The 25,853-nt window shown below is 49.3% G+C and overlaps 1 protein-coding gene across 3 annotated transcripts; it reads right to left on the bottom strand.

Annotated features, from left to right (window-relative positions):
• Positions 1 to 1,740: 1,740 nt before the first annotated feature.
• Positions 1,741 to 25,712, bottom strand: ACOX1 (acyl-CoA oxidase 1). Of its 3 annotated transcripts, none has more exons than XM_028519833.2 (14): positions 25,479 to 25,712; positions 25,066 to 25,225; positions 12,310 to 12,467; positions 10,426 to 10,533; positions 9,172 to 9,291; positions 8,931 to 9,046; positions 8,278 to 8,447; positions 6,629 to 6,791; positions 6,028 to 6,218; positions 5,651 to 5,830; positions 5,415 to 5,520; positions 5,105 to 5,248; positions 4,396 to 4,602; positions 1,741 to 3,564 (listed from the first exon to the last, which is right to left on the bottom strand). In XM_028519833.2, exons 1-14 carry the CDS (start codon positions 25,585 to 25,587, stop codon positions 3,514 to 3,516), a joined length of 1,983 nt encoding a protein of 660 aa, XP_028375634.1. In that variant the 5' UTR covers positions 25,588 to 25,712; the 3' UTR covers positions 1,741 to 3,513. The 3 variants fall into 3 exon arrangements, with proteins under 3 accessions (XP_028375634.1, XP_028375633.1, XP_028375635.1); XM_028519832.2 differs by lacking the exon at positions 12,310 to 12,467 and adding an exon at positions 19,939 to 20,099; XM_028519834.2 differs by lacking the exon at positions 25,479 to 25,712 and adding an exon at positions 19,939 to 20,099 and having other exon boundaries at positions 25,066 to 25,187.
• Positions 25,713 to 25,853: the final 141 nt, after the last annotated feature.

Consider the following 25,853-nt stretch of genomic DNA (forward strand, 5'->3'; position numbering starts at 1 on the left):
GACTCCAGGCCTGTCTTCCGCATGTGTAACAAGATCAGCATCTGTTACAATCCGCCTGCATCTGTTCTCTCCCTTCCTAGTAAGACGGAAAGAACTCAGAAAGGGGGAGGTGGGACTAAGCAGCACTCTTCAAAGAACTCTAGGATTGTGAACTTGAACTGTTAAAAAAAAAAGGGAGAGAGAGCCAAGGATTAAGAGCTAACATGCTAACTTCAGGAATTACAAAATGCCTCCACATACATAAATTCTGAAATCACAGGCAGTGAGTTCTCAGAAAGCGTGTTAACAGAGTTAATGTTGCAATTCAAGTGTTCAGAAATAAACGGACACATGCACAGGGTTTGTTCTAAAAACCAGAGCAGGAAGGGCCCCAAGGCTTCGGGACCAAGAGCGTTTGGAGGTGCCTCAAGTTCAAACACCTCAGCACGTAGAGCATAAAATAGAGAAAGTACCCCTAACAAACCTCAAATTCCCCGCTTTGAGTACTGTTCAGAGTACTTTTTTTTTAAAGGCTCATCTCAGTATCATGTAATAGAAAAATCTCATTAATTCCGCTCAGTCTTTATCGTCATTTTGGAGACGAGGTTGAAACTTACCCTTGTATTCTTTGGAAACAGCTCACAGAAGAATCCAACAAAACCTCATCTACCTATGGCAAAGGCTGGCTTCTTAGGGAGGGCCAGCTAATCTGCTGCTGCCTTTGCAGCCGTCACCAAGCTCTCCTGCATCAGCCAGAGCACCCGTGGCTCTGGGACGACCACCCAGTTCCAGCAGGCGTCGGTGCTGTGGGTGCGGGCAGGTCTCCCTCCTTCCTATTTCCGCCCTTAGTGACACCCACTCCGAAGAAACCGGTCTTCAAACTCTTCATAATTTGAATTTAGGTTGATGTGGTACACTCCTTCCCTTTTTTCCTACTTTATTTTCGTATTGTTTATTCTGTTATCGTTGTTCCAGTTTTTCCCCTTTTGCCCCCCTCCACCCAGCCCACCCCTCTCTCCCGGTCAATCCCATCGTCCACATCCATGCATGCGTCACTCACGCAAGTTCTTTGCCAGTCCCTTCCCCTTCCTCCCACTGTCCCCTCCTCCAGCTGTCCGTCTGTTCCTTATTTCCACGTGTCTGGTTCCGTTTTTGTTTTGTTTATTAAATTCGTTTTAAGTGCGGTCACCCTGTATTTGTCTTTCACCAACAGGCTTATTTCACTTAGCGTTAAGTATCTGGTTCCATCCACGCTGTTGAAAAAGGTAGGAGCTCCTTCTTTCTGCTGCACAGTATCCCGTCGTGTAAATGTACCAGGGTTTTTGGATCCACTCATTTACTGGTGGGCCCTGAGGCTGTTTCCAGCACTTGGCGATTGTAAATTGTGCTGCTATGAACATTGGGGTGCATAGGTTCTTTTGGTGGTTCAGGACTCAGGGTATATTCCCAGCAGTGGAATTGCCGGGTCAAAGGGCAGTTCCATTTTTAGCCTTCCGAGGAGAGTCCATCCTGTTTCCCACAGCACTGGCACCGGTCTGCATGCCCACCAACACGGTACTAGGGTTCCCTTTGCTCCGCATGCTCGCCAGCACTCATTGTTGATTTATTAACGATGGCTATTCCGACAGGTGAGTGGTGGTATCTCATTGTGGTTTTTCCCTCGAAAGTACAAACTACTGAGCTTTTCCTACATCTTTATTCTTTGATTACAGCGAATGAAGTTCAAGACAAAAAACATTCCAGTATTAATGAAAAATAGTATCAAATCTCAAATTTAGTTTATTAGATTCATGTCATTTCAAACACCCTCAGATCCTGATTAGATATTCATCTGTATTTAAAGACTAATTTTGAAACAGTTCTACATTTAACAGATCAATGTTAAGCAATTTAAATGTACTATTTCCCAGAACCTGAACTACCATTAAGATATATACCCCAATGAGGTTAACACAGTGTTTTACTTCAATCTTAACACGATTATCAATTTATTCTTCTGGTGGAAAGATTAAGGCTTGTGTCAACAGAGAGTATTTCTGCTGGACTTGAATCCTCCTGGTACCAGTTCCATGGGACAGATCGTATGTCAGGTCCCCAGATAGGAAGTGCATTTCCGCCGAAGGACACTGTGCTCACGAGACTGACTCCAGAACAGCGCGCTTCCTGAGGCAGATGCCACAGGTGCAGGTAACAGGTTGAAAAAGAAATCAAGGACGTGCTGTTTTACACTGATTTTAAGAATGAACTTCGTGAAGAGGCACGTTTACCCTTTAAATACAGGATGATTGTGTACACTAGATTTCAGCCGAAGGGACAGTTCAGCAATTCAGATAAAGCTCCCAGAAACATACTGAAAATAAAGCCAGGTATATAGTAGAGGCTACGGAACTTCCGTTTACAGTTTCAACTGTATTTTCCGATCCAAAATTCAAAACGCGTGGTTTGCAAGCGATCTTCCTGCGCTGCCCCTGGGTGTGAGTAACCTGAGTGTGTCTCCTACTCTCGTCATGCCGGGCCCTGTCACCTCCAAGCACTTTAACGGTTTGGGCCAAAATGACAGAACTCTGACGTGCAGTCTGGGTTGTCCCGGGCCATCAATAGGGACACTAGTCACAGCGAGTGCACCTGCGAGCCCCCCTGCACGTCCCCTCCCCGGGAGGAGTCCTGACTCCGGCCTCCTTTCGTCAGAGCCCCTTTCAGGAGGATAAGGTAGAGGGAGGGGGGATCAAACACCACGGACTGAAGCCCCATCGGTTGTGGGACGTCCTGTGTTTTCCTAACTTTGCTGCCTACATCTCCCCAAGAAGCTGGGGACGAAGGGAGTTGCAGTGTTACCACTACTACTACAGTGACAATTGAAGGATCCTTCAGGTGGAAGATTAATACCCGTGATCACACAGGACGGTGATCTCGCTGAAGAAATCCTCGTGCTGGAGAAAAGCTACTGTGAACAAACGGAAACCCTACGTCCGGGACCAGGGGCAAACAGGCAGGCAGTGTGTCAAGCACAAATCATGCACGCCCACTTTCCTGATTAGTTTATTTCCCCGAGTCCGTTTTCTTCAGTCCTGCTTCTGAGCCAGGGCCCGTGTGGGAGCAGTAGCGTACTCAGCAGAAAGCTTAGAAGGGTTCTACCCCACTTCAAAAATACCTTTGCTTAAAAACACATATATCCAGTGATTAGCAATTAATATGTGAAAACATTAACTACTTAGTAGTTAAAATCTACGAATTATCAAAAGTTATGGCCCGCTGGGACCAGCAGGGTAGCAAGGGGAAGACACACTAGACTTCTTTTCAGTTTTTTTCTGAATGCTTAACAGGCCTCTTTCAATGGTAATTGCACTTAAAACACATTCATTTTTTTCATTTAATCTCCAAAAACTGTTCATTTTTTTTTCTTCATTTATAAAGAGGAAAAGGGCCAATTAATCATCTGCCCGACAGTTCTGATTCGATACAGATCCTGTGCAGATCCGTGTGACGGGTGGGCGAGAGGGGGATGCGGCTGCTCCCCGGAGCGGAGCCATCTCCTCACAGCTTGGACTGCAGCGGCTTCAGGTACTTGTAGTAGGACTCGTGGACCTGCGGGGCAGGGGGAGAGGCAGTGACTGGCACGGAGCTCGTGGCCCAGAAGAGCATCCTGGCAACCAAGAAATTAACAGGACCCTTCCTGGATCCTGATCCAAAGAAACTGAAGCGGTGAAAACATTGAACTGAGCCAACGGGGAAAATCTGGACATGGAGTAGTTCAGGATATTAAAGAACTATTGCCCTGGCTGGCGCAGCTCAGCGGATTGAGCGTGGGCTGAGAACCAAAGCATCGCAGGTTTGATTCCCAGTCGGGGCACATGCCTGGGTTGCAGGCCATGACCCCCAGCAACTGCATGTTGAAGTCTCTCTCTCTCTCTCTCTCCCCATTCCCTCTCTAAAAATAAATAAATAAAATCTTTTTTAAAATCTTAAAAAAAAAAACAATTATTAATGTGTGTAGGTCTGAGAACGGTGTTGTGGTTATGCTCCTAAAAAGAGCCCTTATCTTTTAGAGATACATACTGAAATGCCCCTGGATAAAATGATCCTGGATTTGTTTCACAGTCACCCTCAGGAGGAGAGGGTGGAGCTGCTGACGGGGGGGCTGCGGACAGGCGCCGAAGCCTGAGAGGGGCTCGTGGAACTGTGCCACGGCGTCCCGCGTGTGCGTCTGTCGAACATGCCAGTCCGCCACCAGTCCCGGACACGAAACACCCGCTCACGGAGGGAACGACCCAGGCCCCTTCTGCGCCCGCCCGCCGCCTGAACTAAGGGACCGGCCGAGGCGAGCTTTCACAGCCGGACCATGCTCAGAGGTCTTTCCTGTCTTAGTAGCCTAATCGAGACTTTAAAAGGTAAAAAAGAAAAGACATTGTTCTCTACCTCTGTTTTGTTCAGCGGGGAGGACTTGGCCCACTCGAACAAGTTCTCATACACATTCCCGTCATAGCGGCCGAGCACGGAGCCCAGCGACACGTCCTGGAAATCAAACGCATCGACCAAAGCAACAGCATCCGGGCGGATGACGGTCAGCAGCTCCCTGATGCGCTGGTGCACCTGGGTGATCTGAGCGTCCGTCAGGATGCTCCCCTGGAAGAAGCGAGACAAGCAAAGGATGCACGCACGCCTGCGCGGGCGTGGGCGCAGCTCGGCTCACAGGCGTGCTGTGACATTCGAATTAAGAAAGCTAATTCCGAGCCCTGGCTGGCGTAGCTCAGGGGTCAGGGGATTGAGCGTGGGCTGCGAACCAAAGTGTCGCAGGTTCAATTCCCAGTCAGGGCACGTGCCTGGGTTGCAGGTCATGACCCCCAGCAACCGCACACTGATGTGTCTCTCTCTCTCTCCCTCCCTTCCCTCTCTAGAAATAAAAATAAAATGTAAAAAAAAAAAGAATTTACTTTATTAAAAAAAAGAAAGCTAATTCCTCATAACCCGTACCCCTGTTTTCCATACAAACAGCTGTAAACCTACTACAACTGCAAACCACCCCCGTACCTAGACAGACAGACACATTACACGCAGGCGCACTTGTAAAGCAGACCGATTATTTTTCTACCAAGAAAACAAAACTTCAACTTAGGAAAACACTGACCTGAAGAAAATCGCCTGCTTTCTGGCTGATTCCATACAGCGAATACAAGAGACACAAATTCCTTAAGACAGTCTGGAGGGATTTATCTTGGATTTTGAGGAGCTGCTCTGCAAAGAGTTTAACTACCACGTACTGGCAATGGGCCTGCAGGAGAGAAAGCAGCAGAACGTGAGACCTTTGAAAAAGATCTTCCGTGCAGCGACAGGGTTTCCACCCCCCGCCCCCCAAATCGGGGGCGGGCCGCGGTGGGCGGCGTGCGGACAGGGAGGCGGGCGTGCAGACAGGGAGACAGCCAGGGCCGGCCACCGACCTCACTTGCTCGCACGAGGTCGATGGAGGTCAGGTTCCAGGCCACTTCCTTGCTTTCTCTGCGACTCACTTCAGTCTGAAGGTTTTTCGCAGCAATTTCCACTAACCTGTTAGGGGGGGAAGAAAGCTGAAGCTGGGAGGAAATGAGCAGCGGGGCTCACGCCTCCCTCCCCTTCCACCAGCAGGCCCGCGCCCGAGGCCCCGGCGGCGGCCGCTCCGGCCCCGGGGGGAGCTCACCTGGCCGCACGGAGCTTGTACGCCTCCGTGAGGCCGTCGGGGCTGCTGATGTCCACCGAGGCTGGCCAGACCGCCACCTGCTGTGGCTGGATGCGCTGGCTGGGCAGGTCGTTCAGGTAGGACACCGTGCCGCACACCAGCTTCCCCGACTGCACCTGCTTGTAGCTTTTCATCAGGAACCTAAAAACCATCGGTACACGTGCTTTCAGTACCCCTGCTTCTTGTAAAACGGAAATAAAACAATCTTCAAAAGGCTTTAGGTGATGACAGACGTCCCACCCTCACTAGCCGGATCGCAGGGTGCAACAGTGGGTCACGGCAGGAGGCAAGACGGCGTCTTTAGACAGGTAACAGCAATCCCGAACCGAGACCCTCACCTGGCCGTCTGCAGCATCATGACGGTGTTCTCCCCCTCGAAGGTGCAGGACGGGGTGAAGGTGACGTAAATGTTGGGGAGCCCGCTGCAGTGCGAGTAGCCGTGCCCGCCGCAAGCCATCCGACAGGCCTCGATGGCGGCGTTCGTGGTCCAGCTGGTGAAGGCCTTCAGCCCGGCGGTGAGCGCGTGAAGCTGGGCGGGGAGGCCCGGGTGGTCAGGGCGCCTGCGCGCCGACAGTCCGCGTCGCCACGGGAAACCCGGACCCCTGCACCGGCGCGGCGCGCACTCGGAACCGCCGGCCACGCACCTAACGGCAGCAGCATGGCCACCGCACACGCCCTACTGAACTGGCCTCCTTGGCAAGGAGCCACCCCTCGCGTTCCCTGGATGAACAATCGACCCACATGGCACAGCGCTTCTCAAACTTGAAGACAAAACCTACGTGCCCTCATACCGAGTCTACTTTCGATCGGAAATCTCCCGGTCTTTTGAGACTACAGGGGCTGTTCAAGAAGCCCCAGGGTGTCGGTCCCTCTGGGCACCACCGGCAGGCAGACGCGAAAGAGCAGGGCGCCCACAGGGCACCGGGGCCCCACGCGTACCTCGGGCAGCTCGCTCAGGTCCCCGTGGCCGATGTCTTCGTTGATCCGTTGGTAGGTCTCCTTCATGTACGCGCCTACGAAGTGGAAGGCGTAGGCGGTGGCCAGCAGTGGGAAGAGTTTGTACTGCTGGGTCTGGAAATCCAGAATCTGTGGCTCCGGTTCACTAATGGATACACACACACATACACACACACAAAAGAGAGAGAAAAGAAAAAGAAAATTAAACACAGGAACAGAACTCACTCTGTGCCAGGGTCTAGTCTGAGCACGCTGACATATTAACTCATTCAATCCTCCAAGACCCTGCCGGCACTCATGCAGCCAGTGAGGGGCGGATCCTCCATCCCCAGTGAGGCTATCTGGCTGCAGAAGATGCTCTTAACCGCCTCACCAAGCTGTGTCGGGTGGACAGACGTTTGTAGCTGTGAAGTTCGTATCTTTCTTTGTCTTTCCAGTGTGACTAAGGAAACTCTGTTTTGTGGCAACTCAGAAAATCAACGTTAGTTAACTTTATAGGAAGAAGATAATGTTTGTTTTTTATTTAAAGATTTCACTTATTTGTTTTTAGAGGGAGGGGAGGAGAGAAACATAGGTTGCCTCTCGCACACCCTGAACGGGGGACCTGGCCCACAACCCAGGCGTGTGCCCTGACTGGGAATCGAACCGGCGACCTTTCAGTTCACAGACTGGCGCTCAATTTACTGAGCCACACCAGCCAGGGCAGAAGGCAATGTTCAAGATCTCTAACCCACTAACTAGATGGCTGAATACACTGTTGATATATTTTTACCACCATTATGGAGAAGACCCAATGCATAGTGTTAAATGTCTAAAGACTAAGATCTGCTCTTGTCAATTTCTTTACTCCTTCTTTAAGAGAAAAAGGGTTGCCCTGGCTGGGTAGCTCAGTTGGTTAGAATGTCATCCTAATATACCAAGGTTGTGGGTTCGATCCCCAGTCAAGGCTTTAAAAACAAAACAAAACAAAACGAAAAGAATAAAAACGTAATCAGAGGGTCACGTCCAAGTGAGAGGCAGTAGTAGGAATGAACTATGGGCATGAACACAACAGGGAACCAAGTTTAATGTCATTGCCCTGGCTTCTGTGACTCAGTGGATCGAGCACTGGCCTGGAGGACTGAGATGTCACCTGTTCGATTCCCAGTCAGGGCACACGCCTGGGTTGCAGGCCAGGTCCCCAGTTGGTGGTGTGCAAGAAGCAACCGATCGGCATTTCTCTCACACATTCATGTTTCTCCCTTTCTCCTTCCCTTCCCTACTCTCTAACAAACAAATAAAATCTTTAAAAAGAAAAGGTAAAAAGACAGACACAGACTTCTTTAAAAAAATAAGTTTAACGTTACTTTTACCATGCCCAATTTGTAGTTGCAATGCTTTGAACATTTCACGTATAGAGCTCAAATAATTATTACTGTGTTCTTAGAAGGTTAAAAACAAGAAGGTGGCATTCTCACCTTTCCACCACGAAAAGGAAGCCTAGGTTCTAAGCAGCAGACCCAGTACACTGCCCCCTGAGCTGACTTTGCAGCCAGTGCGTCTTCCCTAGGCCATACCTGGGCAACTGATATTTGAGTGGGCGCCAAGCCGGGTCTCCAGTAAGGAGGCCCCACCGCAGACCCCACCCTTACCCGGGCTTGATTTCAGACTGGTGCCGCACGGCGCTGTAGCGGATGGCGATGGTGCACGCCTTGGCCAGAGAGCGCGCCGACTCCCCCACGAGGAAGGACCTCACAAACACCATGGTCCCGTAGGTCAGCTTGTTGCTCACGGGCTTCACGTAGGTGCCATCGGGCTTCACCTGGAGAAAGAACACGGGACTGATGCTCCCTCCTTTCGTGAAACCCGCGACACCGTTCAGGCCAGTGGCTCTCAGAGTGCGGTCGCCGGAGCAGCAGCAGCACTGGCTTTGCCCCGGAACTTGTTGGAAAGATAAGATCTCTCAGTCCCGCCTTGACTGGCGTGGCGCGGTGTGTTGGGCATCATCCCGCAAAGCACCTGCGTGGCAGGTGCGGCCCCCAGTCGGGGCGTGGACGGGAGGCAGCCCATCTGTGTTTCTCCCTCCCTTCCCTTCTCTAAAAATAAATAAATAAAAACTTTAAGACTAGACTGTGCTCTCTGTTCCCGCCAACGGCCCCTGGCTTCACCGTCATCATAAAAGAAGCATCAGAGGTAAAACTACGCTATGACCTTCCAGAGACAGACCCTCCTGACCCTGGGGCTATCGGCAGCCTCAGCAACCCCTGAGCTGGACACCCGCGCCCCCGCCTGTGTGCTGACATACCTGGGCATACTTCATCAGCATGTTTTCCCTGGGGATTCGGTAATGGTCCATCTTCAGGTAGCCATTATCCATCTCGTCATAGCCAAATTTGGGGCCAATGTCGCCAACGGTGATGCCTGCCTCAGAGGAAAGGACAGCCACCGGGCGTTTACGCTCAGCAACCCCCAGCTGTCCCCGTTCCCCTCTAGTTGAGTGTGGTGGGTTTCAGTTTTCTCCCCGATGTCATCGGGACGACTCTAACCTGGCAGAGGCTTGTGGGTTCCGATTTCTCGAATGGGTACAATGAAGGCGTGCAACCCATAGCACTTCCCCTTGGTGTACAGCTGGGCCAGCACTATCGCATGATTCGAAGTCTTGCCGACTGCAATGTCAAAGAAACAAGAGAGGGAAGTGAGCAACCATCCTCCATGTTCAAAGGACAGGAGCGAAAGAAGGGGGAAGGACGTCCGTGAACTACAACACGGGACTCCCCCCGTAAAGGGCGCGTGGAGAGCCGGTCTCAGGGCAGCGCCATGCCCGGCTTCCAGGAGCGAGTCCACCTGAGCCGGCAGGTACTGAAACGTGTGGGCTGTGGGCGGAGCGATCCTGATGGGGTAACTACCCAGAACACCGGGTACGTTCCAGGTGTGCCACAGGCTGATTCGACAGCGACCCGTTTGAAAAGACAGCCCGGCTTTCTTCCCTACTCGTTTACAGAACACAGTCACAGGGTAGCTGTGAGAACATTAAATGACTTCCTTTTTCTCCCTTAAGGGGGTGCCTTCCAAAAACAGTAGCGACAAGCCACATGGGGCTATTCACATGTAAGTTAATTATAATTAACCAAAAGAATCCCTGGTCAGCTAGCTACACTTCCAGCGCTCCGCAGGTGTGCACGGCCAGCAGCCCTGTGCTGAGCGGCAGAGGGGAGGGCATGCCCACCGCCGCGGAGGGGTCTGTGCACCGGGGCTGCTCGGAGAGATTTGGGTCAGTACGCCCAGAAGCATCTGTCTCCTCTGAGCATGCCAGTTTTTTCTCATGAAGACGTAACGGTGCAATTAAAATACATAACGTGAGCAACAAACTCCTTCAAGCCCTAACTAACATCACCCGAACTATAAACCCTAAGGCAATGACTCAGGATGCAAGATATTACATGAGTTCCGTGTCAAACTTACTCTCACAGTAAAAATTTGAAAATAACTCAAGCGTTTTCAGTACGGAAATGACTGACCTAACAGGGAAAACGACGTTACTTTAGATGGCGACAGTGGGAACTTGCTAAGACACGGAAACGTGCGGACGGAAACCAAGGAAAGCAAGGGAGGCCGCTGTCCTTTTGTGCCTCGTCAAACGCACCAACGCCCGGAACACGGACCACGAGGGACCGTGAAACGCCGAATAGCTTAGAACGGTTTAACCCCTGTAAAATCATGTTCTCATATGAGCTCTACACCCTAAACGCGATCTTATAATGACTCTGCAAAAATCCGAAACTGGAAGAAGGTTCACTTACGTCCACCAGGCCACCACTTGATGGAGGTCACAGTCGGACTATTGAGGATAAACTCCTGGGTTTCAGGGTCGTACGTGGCTGTGGTTTCCAAGCCTCGAAGATGAGTTCCTAAGGAAATGAACTACATTTACTTCAGGAAATAGAATACGGGGAAAAGTAGGTACAGGGTAAAAGCGCCTGTCCAGTTCTTTAAGGCAGGGATGTCAAACTTGTTTTCACCGGGGGCCCCATCAGCCTCTTGGTGGCCTTCAAAGGGCCGAATAATTTTAGGGCTGTACAAATGTCACTACTCCTTAACTGTTAAGGAGCTGAAATTATATTTGGCCCTTTGAGGGCCACCATGAGGCTGATGTGGCCCCTGGTGAAAGTGGGTTTGACACCCCGCTTCAAGGTCCAATGTCTCACAGAATAACACAATCTGACAACAGTGAAATGTTTTTAGATGAGCTACAAATGGTTGGACTTAGATCCATAATTTCCTGTACTCATGTCAGGTAATATTTACTTAGATCAACCAAGAGAAAGTGGGACGGCAGCTTAGAATCACAGTTTCACAAGATCACAGGACACGAATTCCTCAGGAACATTAACTGCCCTTTTAAACCGTCCCTAAGTTGTGAGCATGCCGATTTCAATCCCTCCGATTGTTAGAACGGAAAACAGGATCTTAAAAAGGTGAGACCACCGCGGGGGGGGGGGGGGGGGGGTGGCGGGGGCGGGGGGGGGGGGGGGGGCGGGGGGAGACCTGGAACAGTGACTTTGTCCTGGCTGGTGGGTGTTTATCGAAGAGGGGCAGGGAGTTGTGTTTTAAATTCCAACAACACAGATCCCACCGAACACTCAAGCTCTGAAACCAGGTGGAAACAGACCAGGCCCACTCAAGTGTAGCCAACAACCTGCCCCCGTGGGAGTCCAGGGAACAGACACTTAGAGTCCTTTCAGCAAAGAAGCTGTTTTTTAAGAAAACAAGATAGCATTCACAGAACAGATTATGACAAAATGTTTTTAAATGCACAATCGAAGCATTTAAAATGGCATTCCACTGAGTCTTGAAAACCCTGTAGAGCACCGTTCAGCGCCAGAGCAGCTAAAAAATGAGGATGAAGGCCCAGAGAGGTAAGGAGTGAATGACAAATACACATTAGACCAGCTGACCTGAAACTTCCGGGGAGAAAAGGAGGAGCCAAAGCAGGTGAATGGCAGGCACAGACAGGAATTCGGAACAGACCGAGAAGGGCAGGACGGGGACGGGAAGAGAAAAAGGTGGTACACACAGATGGGGGCCCACGGCCTGCAGCCGCGGCTCAGCTCGCCTTTCTGAACTCCGGCTAAGCCACCTGCAGAGCTTGACCGCCCTGACTGCCTTGGGCACAAATCACTTCCAGGTATAAAATGCAGCGTATTTTGGCCAAATAAGCCACTCGTTTCCCATCAGCAAATCAAAGAGCACACATACTGTGAATCTGTATTTCTCCTGGAACTGCTGCAAGCTCACTCACGCATCAGCAGTGAGGGTGCTCAGAGGGTGACGAAGGAAAAAGACGGGGTCGGGTTCCGCACACACGCACACTCTACACAACCTCGGGCGCTCGGAAAGCCCCTTGGTAAGGCCTCGCTTGTACTTCTTGACCTTCTGAAGGGGAACCGATTTATCTTTTTAAATCAGCATGTGTCTTGATAACGTAACCTTTCGTTTTCACTGACCAAAGCAGCGTTTCTGCCAAGACTTGCGTGTTGAGAAACCTGGCTTCCGTAGAGAAGCCGCATTTAAACAGCTCACACGTGGCTCGCGGCACTGCCCTCGCGACTGCGCGGCGGGCACTCCGTGCGCGCCGAGCCCGCAGCGCCCCGCCCGACCCAGAAGGCAGACCGAATGCACCGTACCATGACCCATCTCTGTCTGGGCGTAAGTGCCAATGATCTCCAAGTTCCAGGCGGGCATGAAGAAGCGCTCCTGCTGTTCCGCAGTCGCCTGGTGGAGCAGGGTGGGCAGGAACATGCCCAAGTGGAGATCCAGGGGTGACGGCCCTCGGTTCACAAAGCTTCGAAGGAATACCAAGGGAGGGCGTGAGAGATCAGTGGTGCGGACAGACAGACAGAGCAAGGGAAGAAAAAAAACCACAAACCTCTGTAAGGATGAGTTCACTGCGTTGATTTTACCACATACGGGAGCACTGACCCTTTCTGTATTACTTTATAATTCTCAGCCTTTTCCGTTTTGTTTTGTTTTGTTTTGTGTGTGAGTGGGCACGAAGTATTGTTGCACACTCCTCATCTCTAAAATAATCCAGTTTGGCAGAATGAGCTGCCGATTCTGAAGCCTGTGCAGCAAAAACCCATGCGAGCAAGGCAGAGGGTTCCAGGCTTGCCACGAAATCAAAGGAAGTAAAAATCTAAAGAGGCCGCAGGGGATGCAGAATTTAGGCTGAACAACCATTCACTGGGACAAGCGGCCGAGACAGGACACAGGAGCTCGCTCGGAGGGAAGCTCTCTCTTCCCGGGGTGCGACTCCCACAGGGCTGGAACCTCTTCCGGCCGCGGACATCCGGCCCCGACCCACCTTCCTCCACGAACTCTGGCCATTTCATTCGGGCTCATCATAAGTATCTAGGCACATGCCTTTGGGACAATTTAATACAAAAACTGACAGTGCTCTTCATCCCAATACATTTTAGAAATCAAAAAGACATGCAATTTCGAGTGAAGACCACAGTAGATAGATAAATAATAGATTTTTGCATAACAAGCTCTCCATTACAACTTATTGGACTTGTCACTAACGATAATAAACATCTCAGTAGTCATTTTAATTCCACTTTTTAAAATTGTTCTGTCCCATTTAAAATCTGCAGGTGCCTTAGACTTCTGTGTGAGTGTTTTTAAAAATATTTTATTTATTTATTTTTAGAGAGGGAAGGGAGGGAGGGAGGGAGAGAGAGAGAGAGAGAGAGAGAGAAACATCAATGTGCGGTTGCTGGGGGTTATGGCCTGCAACCCCGGCATGTACCCTGACTGGGAATCGAACCTGGGACACTTGTGTGAGTGTTTTTAATAGGAAATAGATTTGTGTGCCTTCTATATGCCCTTGTATTTTTTTAAAGATTTTATTTATTTTTAGAGAGGGAAGGGAGGGAGAGAGAGAGAGAGAGAAAGAAAAACATCAATGTGCGGTTGCTGGGGCCCATGGCCTGCAACCCAGGCATGTGCCCTGACTGGGAATCGAACCTGCAACACTTCGGTTCACAGACCACGCTCAATCCACTGACCTACGCCAGCCAGGGCTCCCCTTGTATTTTTTTATCTTTTATTTTTTAGAATATTTTATTTATTTTTAGAGAGAGGGGGAGGGAAGGAGAAAGAGAGGGAGGGAAACATCAATGTGCGGTTGCCTCTCGAGTGCCCCCAACCAGGGGCCTGGCCCGAAACCCAGGCATGTGCCCCGAGTGGGAATCGAACCGGCAACCCTTTGGCTCACAGGCCTGAACTCAATCCACCGAGCCACACCAGCAGCCAGGGCTGCCCTTGTATTTTTTATGTCACTTGTATTCGATTGAGCTTGCAGCTCTAAGTCAATCAACTCTACATTACTCTTACTATTCTCTTCAATTATCTTAGAAACACTTGTTTCAAGATCTTCCCATCTGTCCCATACTAGGTGAGGAAGAACATGAGGAAGGCCCACTGCTCGGTCAAAGGCCGACCCAGCCTGTCTTCCAGCTGGGGGCGCTGTGCTCTCAGCTAGCCAATCACCAATCACATTAAAAAACAACAACAAAAAACCAAAGAATATGCGACTGACTTATTTTACAAAGAAACCAAGGCTGAGATGAGTTAGATGCCTGCAAGACCATGGCAAAAGAAGGACAAGAACTTGACCGCCCAGCCCTGGCCGGGTAGCTCAGGTGGTTAGAGCACTGTCCCACCACGCCAAGGTTATAGGTCCCCTCCCAGCTTCTCCCCCACCCCCCGCCGTCAGGGCACACGCAAGAATCAACTCATGAGTGCATAAATAAGTACAACAAATTGATGTTTGTCTCTGTCTCTACAAAAAAAAAAAGAAAAAGAAAAAAAAGACTCATCGCCTGGTCACATCGCCTCGTCTGGTGCCACAGGGCCGAGGACAGCAGAGACGTGGCAGACCCGGGCTGCCCCGGGAAGCGCCGGTCCGTCGGGACCCGTCAGGACCACGGGCGGAAACTGGAATGAAAGGTCCAGGGCACGGCCCCAGGCTACTGCTTCAACTTCCTACGAATCTGTGATCATGTCACAATAAAAAGTTAAAGCAAAATACATTTGTGGGACGACAGAGTGCCTTTCACTCACATTCGGGAATGCCAACGGTCCCATTTTTATAAGGATGGTAACTAGGATGAAAAAGAAATGTACGCCTAGGACCCAAAGAGAGAAAACTCGTTGAACTAGGACTGAAAACTGCGGCCTGGGCCCAGCCACGTCCAGCGCCGATAATCCACATTACTGGAAACCAGCAGGGCGCCCGGTGACGGGAAGGCCCCCGGAAGCAGCCATCAGACACGCGGGAGGCACGGTGGCAGTGTGTGGCCCTAGGGAATAGTACCAGGGGTTGACTGCACAATACACGCAGTAGGGCAGAGGTGAAACCACTACAGTCAGAAACTGTTTTGAGACTGAAGAATGTTTTCAGGAGAAAAACGTCTCCGTGACTAAGATTATTCAGAAGTGGATAGAATTTAGATATGTTACAAGGAGAAAGTGACCTAGATAATTTTTTGACTTAAATACTTGTTATAAAAAGTTAGTTATGTAAAGACTCTATATTATGCCCTGGCTGGTGTGGCTCAGTGGATTGAGTGCTGGCCTGCAAACCAAAGGGTTGCTGGTTCGATTCCCAGTCAGGCACATGCCTGGGTTGCAGGCCAGGCCCCCAGGAGGGGGCGCCACGTGAGAGGCAACCACACATTGATGTTTCTCTCCCTGTCTTTCTCCCTCCCTTTAGCTCTCTCTAAAAAGAAATCTTTTTTTAAAGATTTTATTTATTTATTTTTAGAGAGGGAAGGGAGGGAAAGAGAGAGAAAGAGAGAGAAACATCAATGTGTGGTTGCTGGAGGTCATGGCCTGCAACCCAGGCATGTACCCTGACTGGGAATCGAACCCGTGACGCTTTGGTTCACAGCCCAAGCTCAATCCACTGAGCTATGCCAGCCAGGGCTAAAAATAAATCTTAAAAAAAAAGGTTCTATATTATTTTCAATTGATTTTACAATGACAAAGCGCCAGCATGTTACTTGGGGAAGTGCTAGAGTGAATTCTTCCCAAACCACGCACGGAAGGCCTCCCCGGGCCCGCCTTCTGGGTGGTGTGGGGCCGCAAAGGCTGCCCGTCAACACCGCAGACGTGATTCAGTTAGCGATGGATGAGAAAGGAAGAAACGAAAATAATGCCATCACGAACACCTGATTTTAGAACAGCTGTAAGCTGTACGACAAAAGTAATCACTGCATTCTTATGCATTAAGCCCCTTCAAGTAGCAACCCCACAGAGGAGTTTGACAAAAGCGGGGTCCGGCAGCAGTAAGGCTCGCTTGAGTGTGGTCGGTAGGGTGTGCGAGTGTCTCGCTCGAGGTGGACAGCAATCTGAAGGCTTCGCCTAACATGCCATACGGTGGGCTTGAGTGTGCTATTGTTATGCCACAGAATTACATGCTTATGATTTCGTAATAAAGGGTTTTATTTAATAAAAAAGAGGCATTACTTGTGCCAGACCCTAGATTTAAAATGTGTTAAGTAACAGGATGTGAAAGATTTAATTAGGAAAAAATATATACCTAATAGGATAAGTAAAACAATACAGGAAAGAAATTGCTAATTCTTGGCTGAAAGGACTATAAAGTTAATAACTTCCCAAGAAAACAAAAGGATTTCATGTAATGTGGATTCTAAATTCCTGTGGAATATATTTTACAACTTGACAAATTGAAATTGGAATTCGCTTGGAAAAATAAGTATGCAAGAACACCAAATACTTGTATCTTGAAATGTCACAATAGTAGGCTTCTCCTATCCCATTTTAAATCTTACTTATCAGATCTTATCAGATCTTACTAAGTAACAATGAGCCCAAGCTTATGATGATAGGAGAAAGCCAAAGGAAGAAACAAATTCATTGTAATATATTGAAGATTCCAGAAATAAATGGAAACTATTATAACACTCCATGGGGAGCTAGAAAGAACGTAAGAATGAAAAATAGGCTAATCGTTAAGAAACATAAAAACAGTGTGGGATTCATCATCACTCTGCAGCACACCCAAGTCAAGGCATTGAAACGTGTGTCAAACAGAACTGGGAGGAAACAGAAAACTTACACCTACTCAGAGAAGGATGTGTTAAATACACACAACCACAATGTTTAAAGGAACAGAAGCCAATAAAACAATTGGAAGGATAAAACATAATCATATATGATCAACACTCATATTCCACTTAATCAACACTCAAAGGAAAAAACCCAGGTTTGTACAAGATGCAGATAGTAAGCCAAAACTTGCAATTATATCCAGGCTCGCTAGCATTGGAAAATTAAAACTCTTAACTCTTAGACGGTACTACTGTAGCAAAGCCAAATTAGAGTAACCACGTGCGTGGGGCCATGGAAATACGTGTATGCTAACAGTCGCTGAATATGTTGCAAGCTGGGTCTATGTTTCAGGAAAAGCCTTGAACTATGCCACACAAGCTGTAAGATGTTCATTTCCTCACACGCACTAATTCCTTTCTGAGACATTCTAAAGACATAACCCCAGAGAACACATTTTTAAAAAAATTTTTTTTAAAGATTTTATTTATCTATTTTTAGAGAGGGAAGGGAGGGAGGAAGAGAGACAGACACACATCAATGTGCCGTTGCTGGGGGCCATGGCCTGCAACCCAGGCATGTGCCCTGACTGGGAATCGAACCTGCGATGCTTTGGTTTACAGCCCGCGCTCAATCCACTGAGCTATGCCAGCCAGGGCAGAACACAGTTTTTGTAAGAAATTGATATTGTTATTTATAAGAGTGGGGAAATCAGAGTAGCCCGGATACTGGGAGCAGGTCTCATGGGAACCCCGACAACAGCAAAGAGGCTCACCCCGGAAAACTGGGGGAGCAGGAGATGGCGCAGTGAGGCTACAGGGGCAGGAAGATCAGCGACTTCCGAAGTCAAGTTCACCATCTTTCAAGTTTCAGAGGAAGGAAGGTGCTTTATTTCGTATTTGCGTATTAGTGATGGTAATTTGCAAAGACACTGCACCATCTTCAACCATCACTATGCACTGTATAAGCTCCATTTTCCTTAATGTTAATAACATTAGCAACCACACACGGGGGAAGAACCACCAAGGGACCAAAACTCAGAATGATCACAGGTCTGTGAAGACCACACACGCTTACTACCTGCTTTGTGACCTGGGGCAGGATGACTAACCCTGGACCACGCTCTCGGCTGTCCCTTCAACACCCAACCCCAGGGACGGGCGCCTTCCTGGGTCCTGACCTTGGCCTCCGATTAAGGCTCACAGACCCACACACCAGGTGTCAGGATGTGCACGCCTGTGCGGACAGGTGCGCCGAGAGGACGGGGGACAATCCAGGTGCAGTGACGGGATCTGAAGATTCCTGCGGATCCTGGAATGAGCACGAGCACTAGAGTCCCCTCGCTGCTCGGGGGCTACCCAGAGGCAAGAGTCCGGACTTGCCCTGGCGCGGAGCTCAGTTGGTTAAAGCCTCCTCCCAAAACGCCAAGGTCTCGGGTTCGACGTCCAGTCAGGCCACATACAAGAACCAACCAATGAATGCATACATTAATGGAAAAACAAATCAATGAAAAATAAGAAAATTAAAACAAAACAAAAAAACACACACACAGACTTTTAGGGAAAAAAAGAATCCCTGATTCCAAGTTACAGCCAATGCTGTAACACCAAGAAATATATTTTTGCTGACTAGACAAAAAATAGGTATATTTTTATTTTCACTTAATGTTTATTGTATTCTTTCCCATTACCATTAATCCCCAACACCCTCCTCCCCCCAGGTATATTTTTAATTCATTCACACTGAAGGGCTATTGTGTCGGTGGTGACTGTTGGTGTTTGTTTGTTTGTTTGTTTTTGGACAATCGAAGGGGAAAGAGCTCAGTGTCCGTGACGTGTCAGGTGTTCCATGTGTTAAAAATTCCTGTGGCACACCGGTTGAAAATCTCTGCTCTAAAGTAAACTGTAGAAATGAAGACAAAGTTGGCTCAAACACAAGAAAATATCCAAAAACCAGAAGCGACGGGGAAAGACAGCTCCAACATGCAAACTCGCCCAGAGCAACCCAGGACTTTTCGGTCCAAGTCCTGGACTCCGCAAGCCGGTGAAGGTCACGTCTCTACCTCTCCCTTTCTTCCTTCAAAACTTAGGGCAAATACATATTTTGAGCGTACTTTACAAAGAGGGGCAGAAAGATTATACCAATGAGAGATAAACCATTCAGAACCGCAAAGCTATTTCAAGACATTCTCTCTCTCTCCCCCCCCACCCTGGTGGCCGCCCTCCTCCCAGACAGAAAGACTGTGCAAATGTGATTTTCCTTCCCTGGGGACTCCGTCCTTCAGGCTCGTCATTGCAACACCATCCTGCAGCTCCGGCCCTGGGTGTTTGACGAGGTGTTCGGAACACCGCAAGCCGGAGTGCGCAGCCCCGCCCGCCAGGGGTTACGACGAGAAGCATTTCCTTAAACCAAGTGCACAAATCAAAATGCACCAAATCGAACACAAAAACGGAACTTTCCCGATCCTTGCATCCTTCCCCGTTTCCCTTCCTTTCCTCTCCTCTACCCACATAATAGAAGCCACAGAATTAGGACTGAGACTGGGCAGCAGGACACACAAACCTGCCAGTGGCCTCGTCCATGAAAACAAACTTCCTTCGCATGGAGATCAAACACAAACTGTTAAAGTAGCCGGGCTTTTGTAGGAACAATTTAACCAAGAAGTATTTGTAACGCAAAGTCCACGGACATGTACAAATAAGGTGTAGACAGGAAACAAAGAGAATCGTAACGTTTCCCGAACCACCTTATAAGCCCACTGGTGGGCAAAGACAGGGTAAGACAGCGAACTACTCGCATCCTCGGCCTCCATCAAAACCCACTGCTGACCTCACGGAAGCAGGGGCATCACCGGATGCAGAGGCGTCAACTCTCTCAGGAGTTGCCAAAAAAGACTAACAATTCGACACCAGCACCTCAGGGCACTTAGGCACATTTCAAACTGGGCGTATGGAGCAAAGGCAGGTAACAAGGAAAGACATTTCAGGCCAGAGTCTGGGACCCATTGACAGGGGCGGCGCTGCTGCTCGGGACAAGGCACAGAATTCTAAGGTTGAACAATTAAAAAAATAAATTATTAAACATGCAGCAGCAGGGAAAAAAAAAATCCAACGCCAGGAGTCATCTGTTCATGGAAGTCCTGAGGGGGGGTGACCCACGACCGCCGGATGTGGACTAACCGTGGCCCAGCTCCGTCTGGGCGTAGGTGCCAATTATCTCGAATCCTCGGGCAGGATCCAGCCATTTCTCCTGCTGAGCACTGGTGGCCTGATTCAGCAAGGTGGGAATAAACATGGAGAAATGGAGGGACACGGGTTCCACAAAATTGATCTTATGGACGCTACAGGAGAGAAAAGAAAAGGGTCTCAGCCTCACTCCGGAAACTACCCTCTACCGCCCCTTCCTGCCGGACGACGTGGCCCTCAGGACGGAGGTTAGGGAAATCCAAGCCCCTCTCCTGTGAAATTAAATGTAAACTTTACCATTTTACCACTTCAGAAGCCAGCAGCAGAATCTGCCCCTTGTCATTTCGGGGCCAGAACTCCTCTTTAAGTCTGTACTTTTTCCAGGAAGCAAATTCTACTTTCATTTTAGCCTAAAAACACCTTTTGCTTTTGGTTTTGTGGGTTAGATTTTTTTTTTTTGGAGTGTGTCTTTATTTTTGCTTTATTTTCAGGTTTTGTTTTAAAAAAAATCAAAAGAATTCCATAGAACACCTATTTGTAGATCTGTTAGCAAGGGCTCCTAAAGAATAACACAGGAAGGAGACGTGACGTGGCCGGTAAGCACACACCACAATGTGCACACAGTGTAGTATAGAGCTGTACACCTGAACCCTACATCATTTCATTAACCCAAGTCACCCCAATATACTCAGTTAAAAAATTGAAATAATTTGTAAGCCCTGGCTGGCGTAGCTCAGTGGATCAAGCGCAAGCTGCGAACCAAAGTGTCGCAGGTTCGATTCCCAGTCAGGCCACATACCTGGGTTGCAGGCCATGGCCCCCAGCAACGGCACATTGATGTTTCTCTCTCTCTCTTTCTCCCTCCCTTCCCTCTCTAAAAATAAGTAAATAAAATCTTAAAAAAATAATTTGTTAATTTTTCCTGTATGGTGGCTATTTTAAAAACAGAGTTCTTTTAAAGACACCTAATAAAATATCACAAATGCAAACAAGGGCAGGAAGAATAGAAACAGTTTTCCCCGGGCGACCGAGGCCGGCCCCAGGCGGTAAACGGGTGTGCCAGGCCGGAGCACAGAGGGGTCGGAGGCAGCGTGACCGCAGTGCCCACTTACCGCCGATGGTCTCTACAACATCCCTCTGCGTTAGGGAACTCTAATCATAGGGACATTCAGTCTTCAACTATTTTCTTCTAATAAAACAGAATTTGGGAAATAGTCAAAACAGAAACGGCACGGGCAGCCTTGGCTGTGCTGCACTGTAGACACACAGGGGTCCACTCTGTTCCACCCACCCACCCACCCATCGAAGGGCGTGAAGTACAACGTAACGGATGCCCGTGGGCTCTCAAGGGATGAAGAAGAGGGGGTGCCCCCCCGCCCGTCGGTGTATCCAGGTCTGCACACCAAGCAGAGCGTGAATAATGCAAGGACAGAGGGGGTACGCTGCCAATTCACGTTCCCCGAGGCTCTGAAATAGCCCCGCCACGTTTGTTTGGGGTGGCAGGCCGCCTTTCAGCAGCGCCAGGACTGCCTCGAACACCCTCGGAACGGCCGGCCGGCCACCGCCGAGGTTCTAGGGTTCTGACAGCAGCATCAGGTGTTCGCTGAAACTGAGTGGAGGGCGGGGGAGGAGGAGCGTGAATGAACAGGAGAGGTGAGCTGCTTCCCCCAGTAACTCGGGTGAGCGGCTCTTCGCTGCGGCCGTCCTGCAGCACAGCAACGTGCTTCCCAAGACACACCACCCCGGCCCCCTGAAGGGGGGCCCGGGCCCAAGGAGCAGCTGAGTGCAGGAGTCCTTCTCAGAGGTGCCACGGCACCCCCCCACACACACTCCCGTCTCACCGAAAGAGGAAACGGGCCTACAGGAGTTTCCGAGAAATACGAGCAGGCATGTAGGCGCTAAACATGGTGGAAACGTAAGGCACCCCGACTTCCACGGGGGAGCCGAGGCTCTGGGTTTATGAGGTGACACCGGCACAAGGTAACTCGAGGAAGCTGGGAGGGGAAAAGATGTGACCCAAAGGAAAGACTGCCCAGTGTTTATGTTCTTCAGAATAAACTGAGATTTCGTTTTGAGGCCACTTGAAAATCCACTCAAGAACAAAGTCTGGGCCCTGGCTGGTGTAGCTCAGTGGATTGAGCACGGGCTGCGAACCAAAGTGTCACAGGTTCGATTCCCAGTCAGGGCACATGCCTGGGTTGCAGGCCATGACCCCCAGCAACCACACATTGATATTTCTCTCTCTCTCTCTCTCTCTCTCTCTTTCTCCCTCCCTTCCCTCTCGAAAAATAAATAAAATCTTTAAAAAAAAATGCTCAAGATCCTCAGACAGAGAAAAATGACTGTTTTCTACCACTTGTAGCACGCCCCCACCCCAATGTTAGCATTTAAGAAATCTGATGTACCTCATCATTTAGGCTATGCCCTAGTCACCTTTCTTAATGTCTATAAAACACAGGCGGGAGCTTCCACCAATGGCAGGCTTAGGCTTGATGGCACTCGTACATTGCCAAGATGACCGTCCATGCCCTTCTCTTAACCGAAGTCCATCTCCCTGTCCTGTTCTATAGATATTGGAAGGATGTCAAAGCACGTGTTGAAGCGTTCCTTTGCAGTCTACCTTATGAAACAATTGGCTGGTGTCCACTCAACTTTGACCCACGTAAAGGACTTTATTCCATTTTCTTGTGACTTCAAATGAGCCTGGTCACACCCCACGGATGATGAGATCTGCTAACCAACTCTAAACGACATTGCATCAACCATGTTAAAAGCAAAACAAAATAAATCTCTTCTTGTATCATTTTTAGGAATAAAATCTTACTAGTAACTTTAAGGTTTGCAAACCCAACTGGGATTACTCAGAGACATAATCTAGGAGTTGCTCAACCTCAGCCATTTTCAACCGGTACACAGAAAGAATTTTTAAAACATGCAATACCTGATTGTTTAGTCATGGGTCACTGACCTCTTTTCCCTTAGATTGTCAAATAAAACAAACAAAAAAAAAGCCAACACAGTAACAGCTATCTGGTATGAATGATTTAAAATTATACCTTTTTTTGTTAGATCGACAAAATATAAGGTTTTTTTAGCGTGCTGCTGAATTTTAGTAGTTTACGTGTGCCATGAGAGGAAAAACATTAAAAATTGCTGCTCTACTTCCATATTCCCACAGCCACAAGCTACAAACTTTAAAAAAAAAAAAAAAAAAAAAAGAGCTGGCGTAGCTCAGCGGAGTGAGCGTGGACTGTGAACCAAAGGGTCGCCAGTTTGATTCCCAGCTGGAGCACATGCCTGGGTTGCAGGCCGGGTCCCCAGTAGGGACACATGAGAGGCAACCACACATTGATATTTCTCTCCCTCTCTTTCTCCTTCCATTCCCCTCTCTATAAAAATAAAGAAACAAAATCTTAAAAAAAAATTGGAAGCTATTAAGTACTCTGATTTGGGCTACCACAAATAAATTAACTGGGTTTTTATAACTAAAATGGAAGGGAATGCAGAGGGTCGTGCTAAGGGCCAAAGTAAATCCCTTCATCTTGACAATGATAACCAGGTAAAGCTGAAATGATCAGAAACCGAAGGTACTAGAGGCAGTAGCGGTTTGGGAGCGGGACCATCACTACATAAAGGCAGAACTTCTAACGTGTTCCATTTTTTTTTCTTGGCTCTTGAGTATACACCATTCGTATCATTTAATCTTTACTAATGAAAATACTGGAGTTCTAAAAAATGTTTATTTAAGCCCTGGCTGGCGTAGCTCAGTGGACTGAGTGCAGGCTGTGAACCAAAGCACCGCAGGTTCGATTCCCAGTCAGGGCACATGCCTGGGTTGCAGCCATGACCCCCAGCAACTGCACATTGATGTTTCTCTCTCTCTATCTCCCTCCCTTCCCTCTCTAAAAATAAATAAATAAAATCTTTAAAAAATGTTTATTTAGATAAAGGCCCCAAACAAAGGGTGTCTTCTTCCAATTAAGACCTGAGACTGCTGAGTAAAGGACAGAAAACTGTACTTGAACAATGATTAAAATAAAATTAGAGGAAAAAAAAAAGAAACGAGGCTGCTGTGGCGACTGTGGGGGAGGGTCATGGGGAGAACAGAGGGAGGATAAATGGTGATGGAAAAAATAAAATGAAGTAAATAAAATAAAATAAAATACAAAAATGGGACTGTACAGTTGAAACCTATATGATCCCATGAACCAATGTCACCGCAATAAAGTTAATAAAAAATAAAAATGTAGCCCTGGCTGGCATAGCTCAGTGGATTGAGAGCAGGCTGGGAACCAAAGTGTCCCAGGTTCGATTCCCAGTCAGGGCACATGCCTGGGTTGCAGGCCATAACCCCCAGCAACCGCACATTGATGTTTCTCTCTCTCTCTCCCTCCCTCCCTCCCTTCCCTCTCTAAAAATAAATAAATAAAATATTTAACAAAAAATAAATAAAAAAATAAAAATGTAAAAACAAAAAAAACAAGACCCAACAGCAACAAAAATAACAGATGGCCTGAAAAAAGGAAGCAGTCCTCGGCACGGGGCCGGCGGATGTCTCCCCGGGTCTCACGGGCACTGAGAGCCCCGAAAACTCCGCCGCCGGATTGGACAATGCCGCGTTCTTAGAACACTCCCCGCCCATTCTGCGAGTCCACTAACGAATGTTCTTCTTCACCCGTCCCCTATGCTCCCTTCTCTAAAACTCAAGATCTACGCTACCGTACCGAAACGTTATTGATCCAAAACCCTTAAATATTTAATTTTGAAAACTCCTCCTGAATTCCGCTCCTAAATCTAGCAGGCTTCCTTCCTCCACAGAGCAAAGGCATTCTGAATTTAAATCAGAGTTGAGATGCCTGGCCGGAAAAATCTGTAGGATCCTTCGGAATGAGAACTGCAAGGTCTCCAACCCATTGCCAGCACGGTGCAATGTCATCCCTCTCAAGGGCTTCCGTACATACAACAGTGAACATTACTTTCCATACACATAACTTTCAAGGGGCATAAAAACGTGCCGGCTGGAGACCTCGAGTGCCCAGCACGATGACACCGCACACCGCGGGTTTCAAGTTGGACCTTGGACCACCGATAAAAAGGTCGTCTACGCTTGGCCATACGTACTTTTTAAACCACAGGATCTCCTCGGGGTCTGAGATGCCGAACTCCCTGATCTTCTTCACCAGGGTGGCACTCTTCTTGACAGCCACCTCGAACCGCTGGCTGCGGGTGAGGAAGTTCAAGTCCTCGTGCTGGAAGTCGGGGTCGTTCAGAGTCAGGTTCTCTGGAGGGGAGTAAAGGGCATCGAGAGGAAGACGGAAATTCTGGTCTCCGTCGCGCCTCCCTGAATCACAGCACGGGTCCCCGTTCCAGACGGGTACCCCCCCACCCCCCGCACAGAACACTCTCAGAAGTGGGGATCGCCGCGCCCCGAAAGCTGGGCCACAGCCTAAGGCCTATGCCCTCCAGCAGCCGCAGGCTCCGCATCCAGGGAGCCTCGCTCCGGGAAGCAGGGAGGCCCGGCCCGCCGCCCTCACCGATCTCTCGGCGGCGCCGGGTGTTCTGCGCACCGCCGTCCAGGATGTGCGTGAGCAGATCGGGGTTGAAACTGGCGGCGGCCCGCTCCCGGCGCAGGTCCGGATTCATCGTGACGGCCCTCGGAGGCGGCGGAGGACGAGACGGAGGCGACCAAGGGTGTCCGTAGCCCGAGTGCCGGCCCGACTGGAAGACCGGCCCAGACCCCGCGCGAGGCCCCGCCCCCGGCCCGCCCCTTCCCCGGCGCCGCGGCCAGTCGCGGAGCGGAAGACCTTGAACCTAGTGGCGGCGGCGCGCGCGTGGTCGCAGGGTCCCGGCGGACCACCGAGGAGGCCAGTCCCCAGCCCCCGGCCAGGGGAGCCCTAGAGCGAACGCCC

This window comes from Phyllostomus discolor, chromosome 8 (genome assembly GCF_004126475.2).
Source record: "Phyllostomus discolor isolate MPI-MPIP mPhyDis1 chromosome 8, mPhyDis1.pri.v3, whole genome shotgun sequence".
In the NCBI taxonomy this organism is placed as follows: Eukaryota; Metazoa; Chordata; class Mammalia; order Chiroptera; family Phyllostomidae; genus Phyllostomus; species Phyllostomus discolor.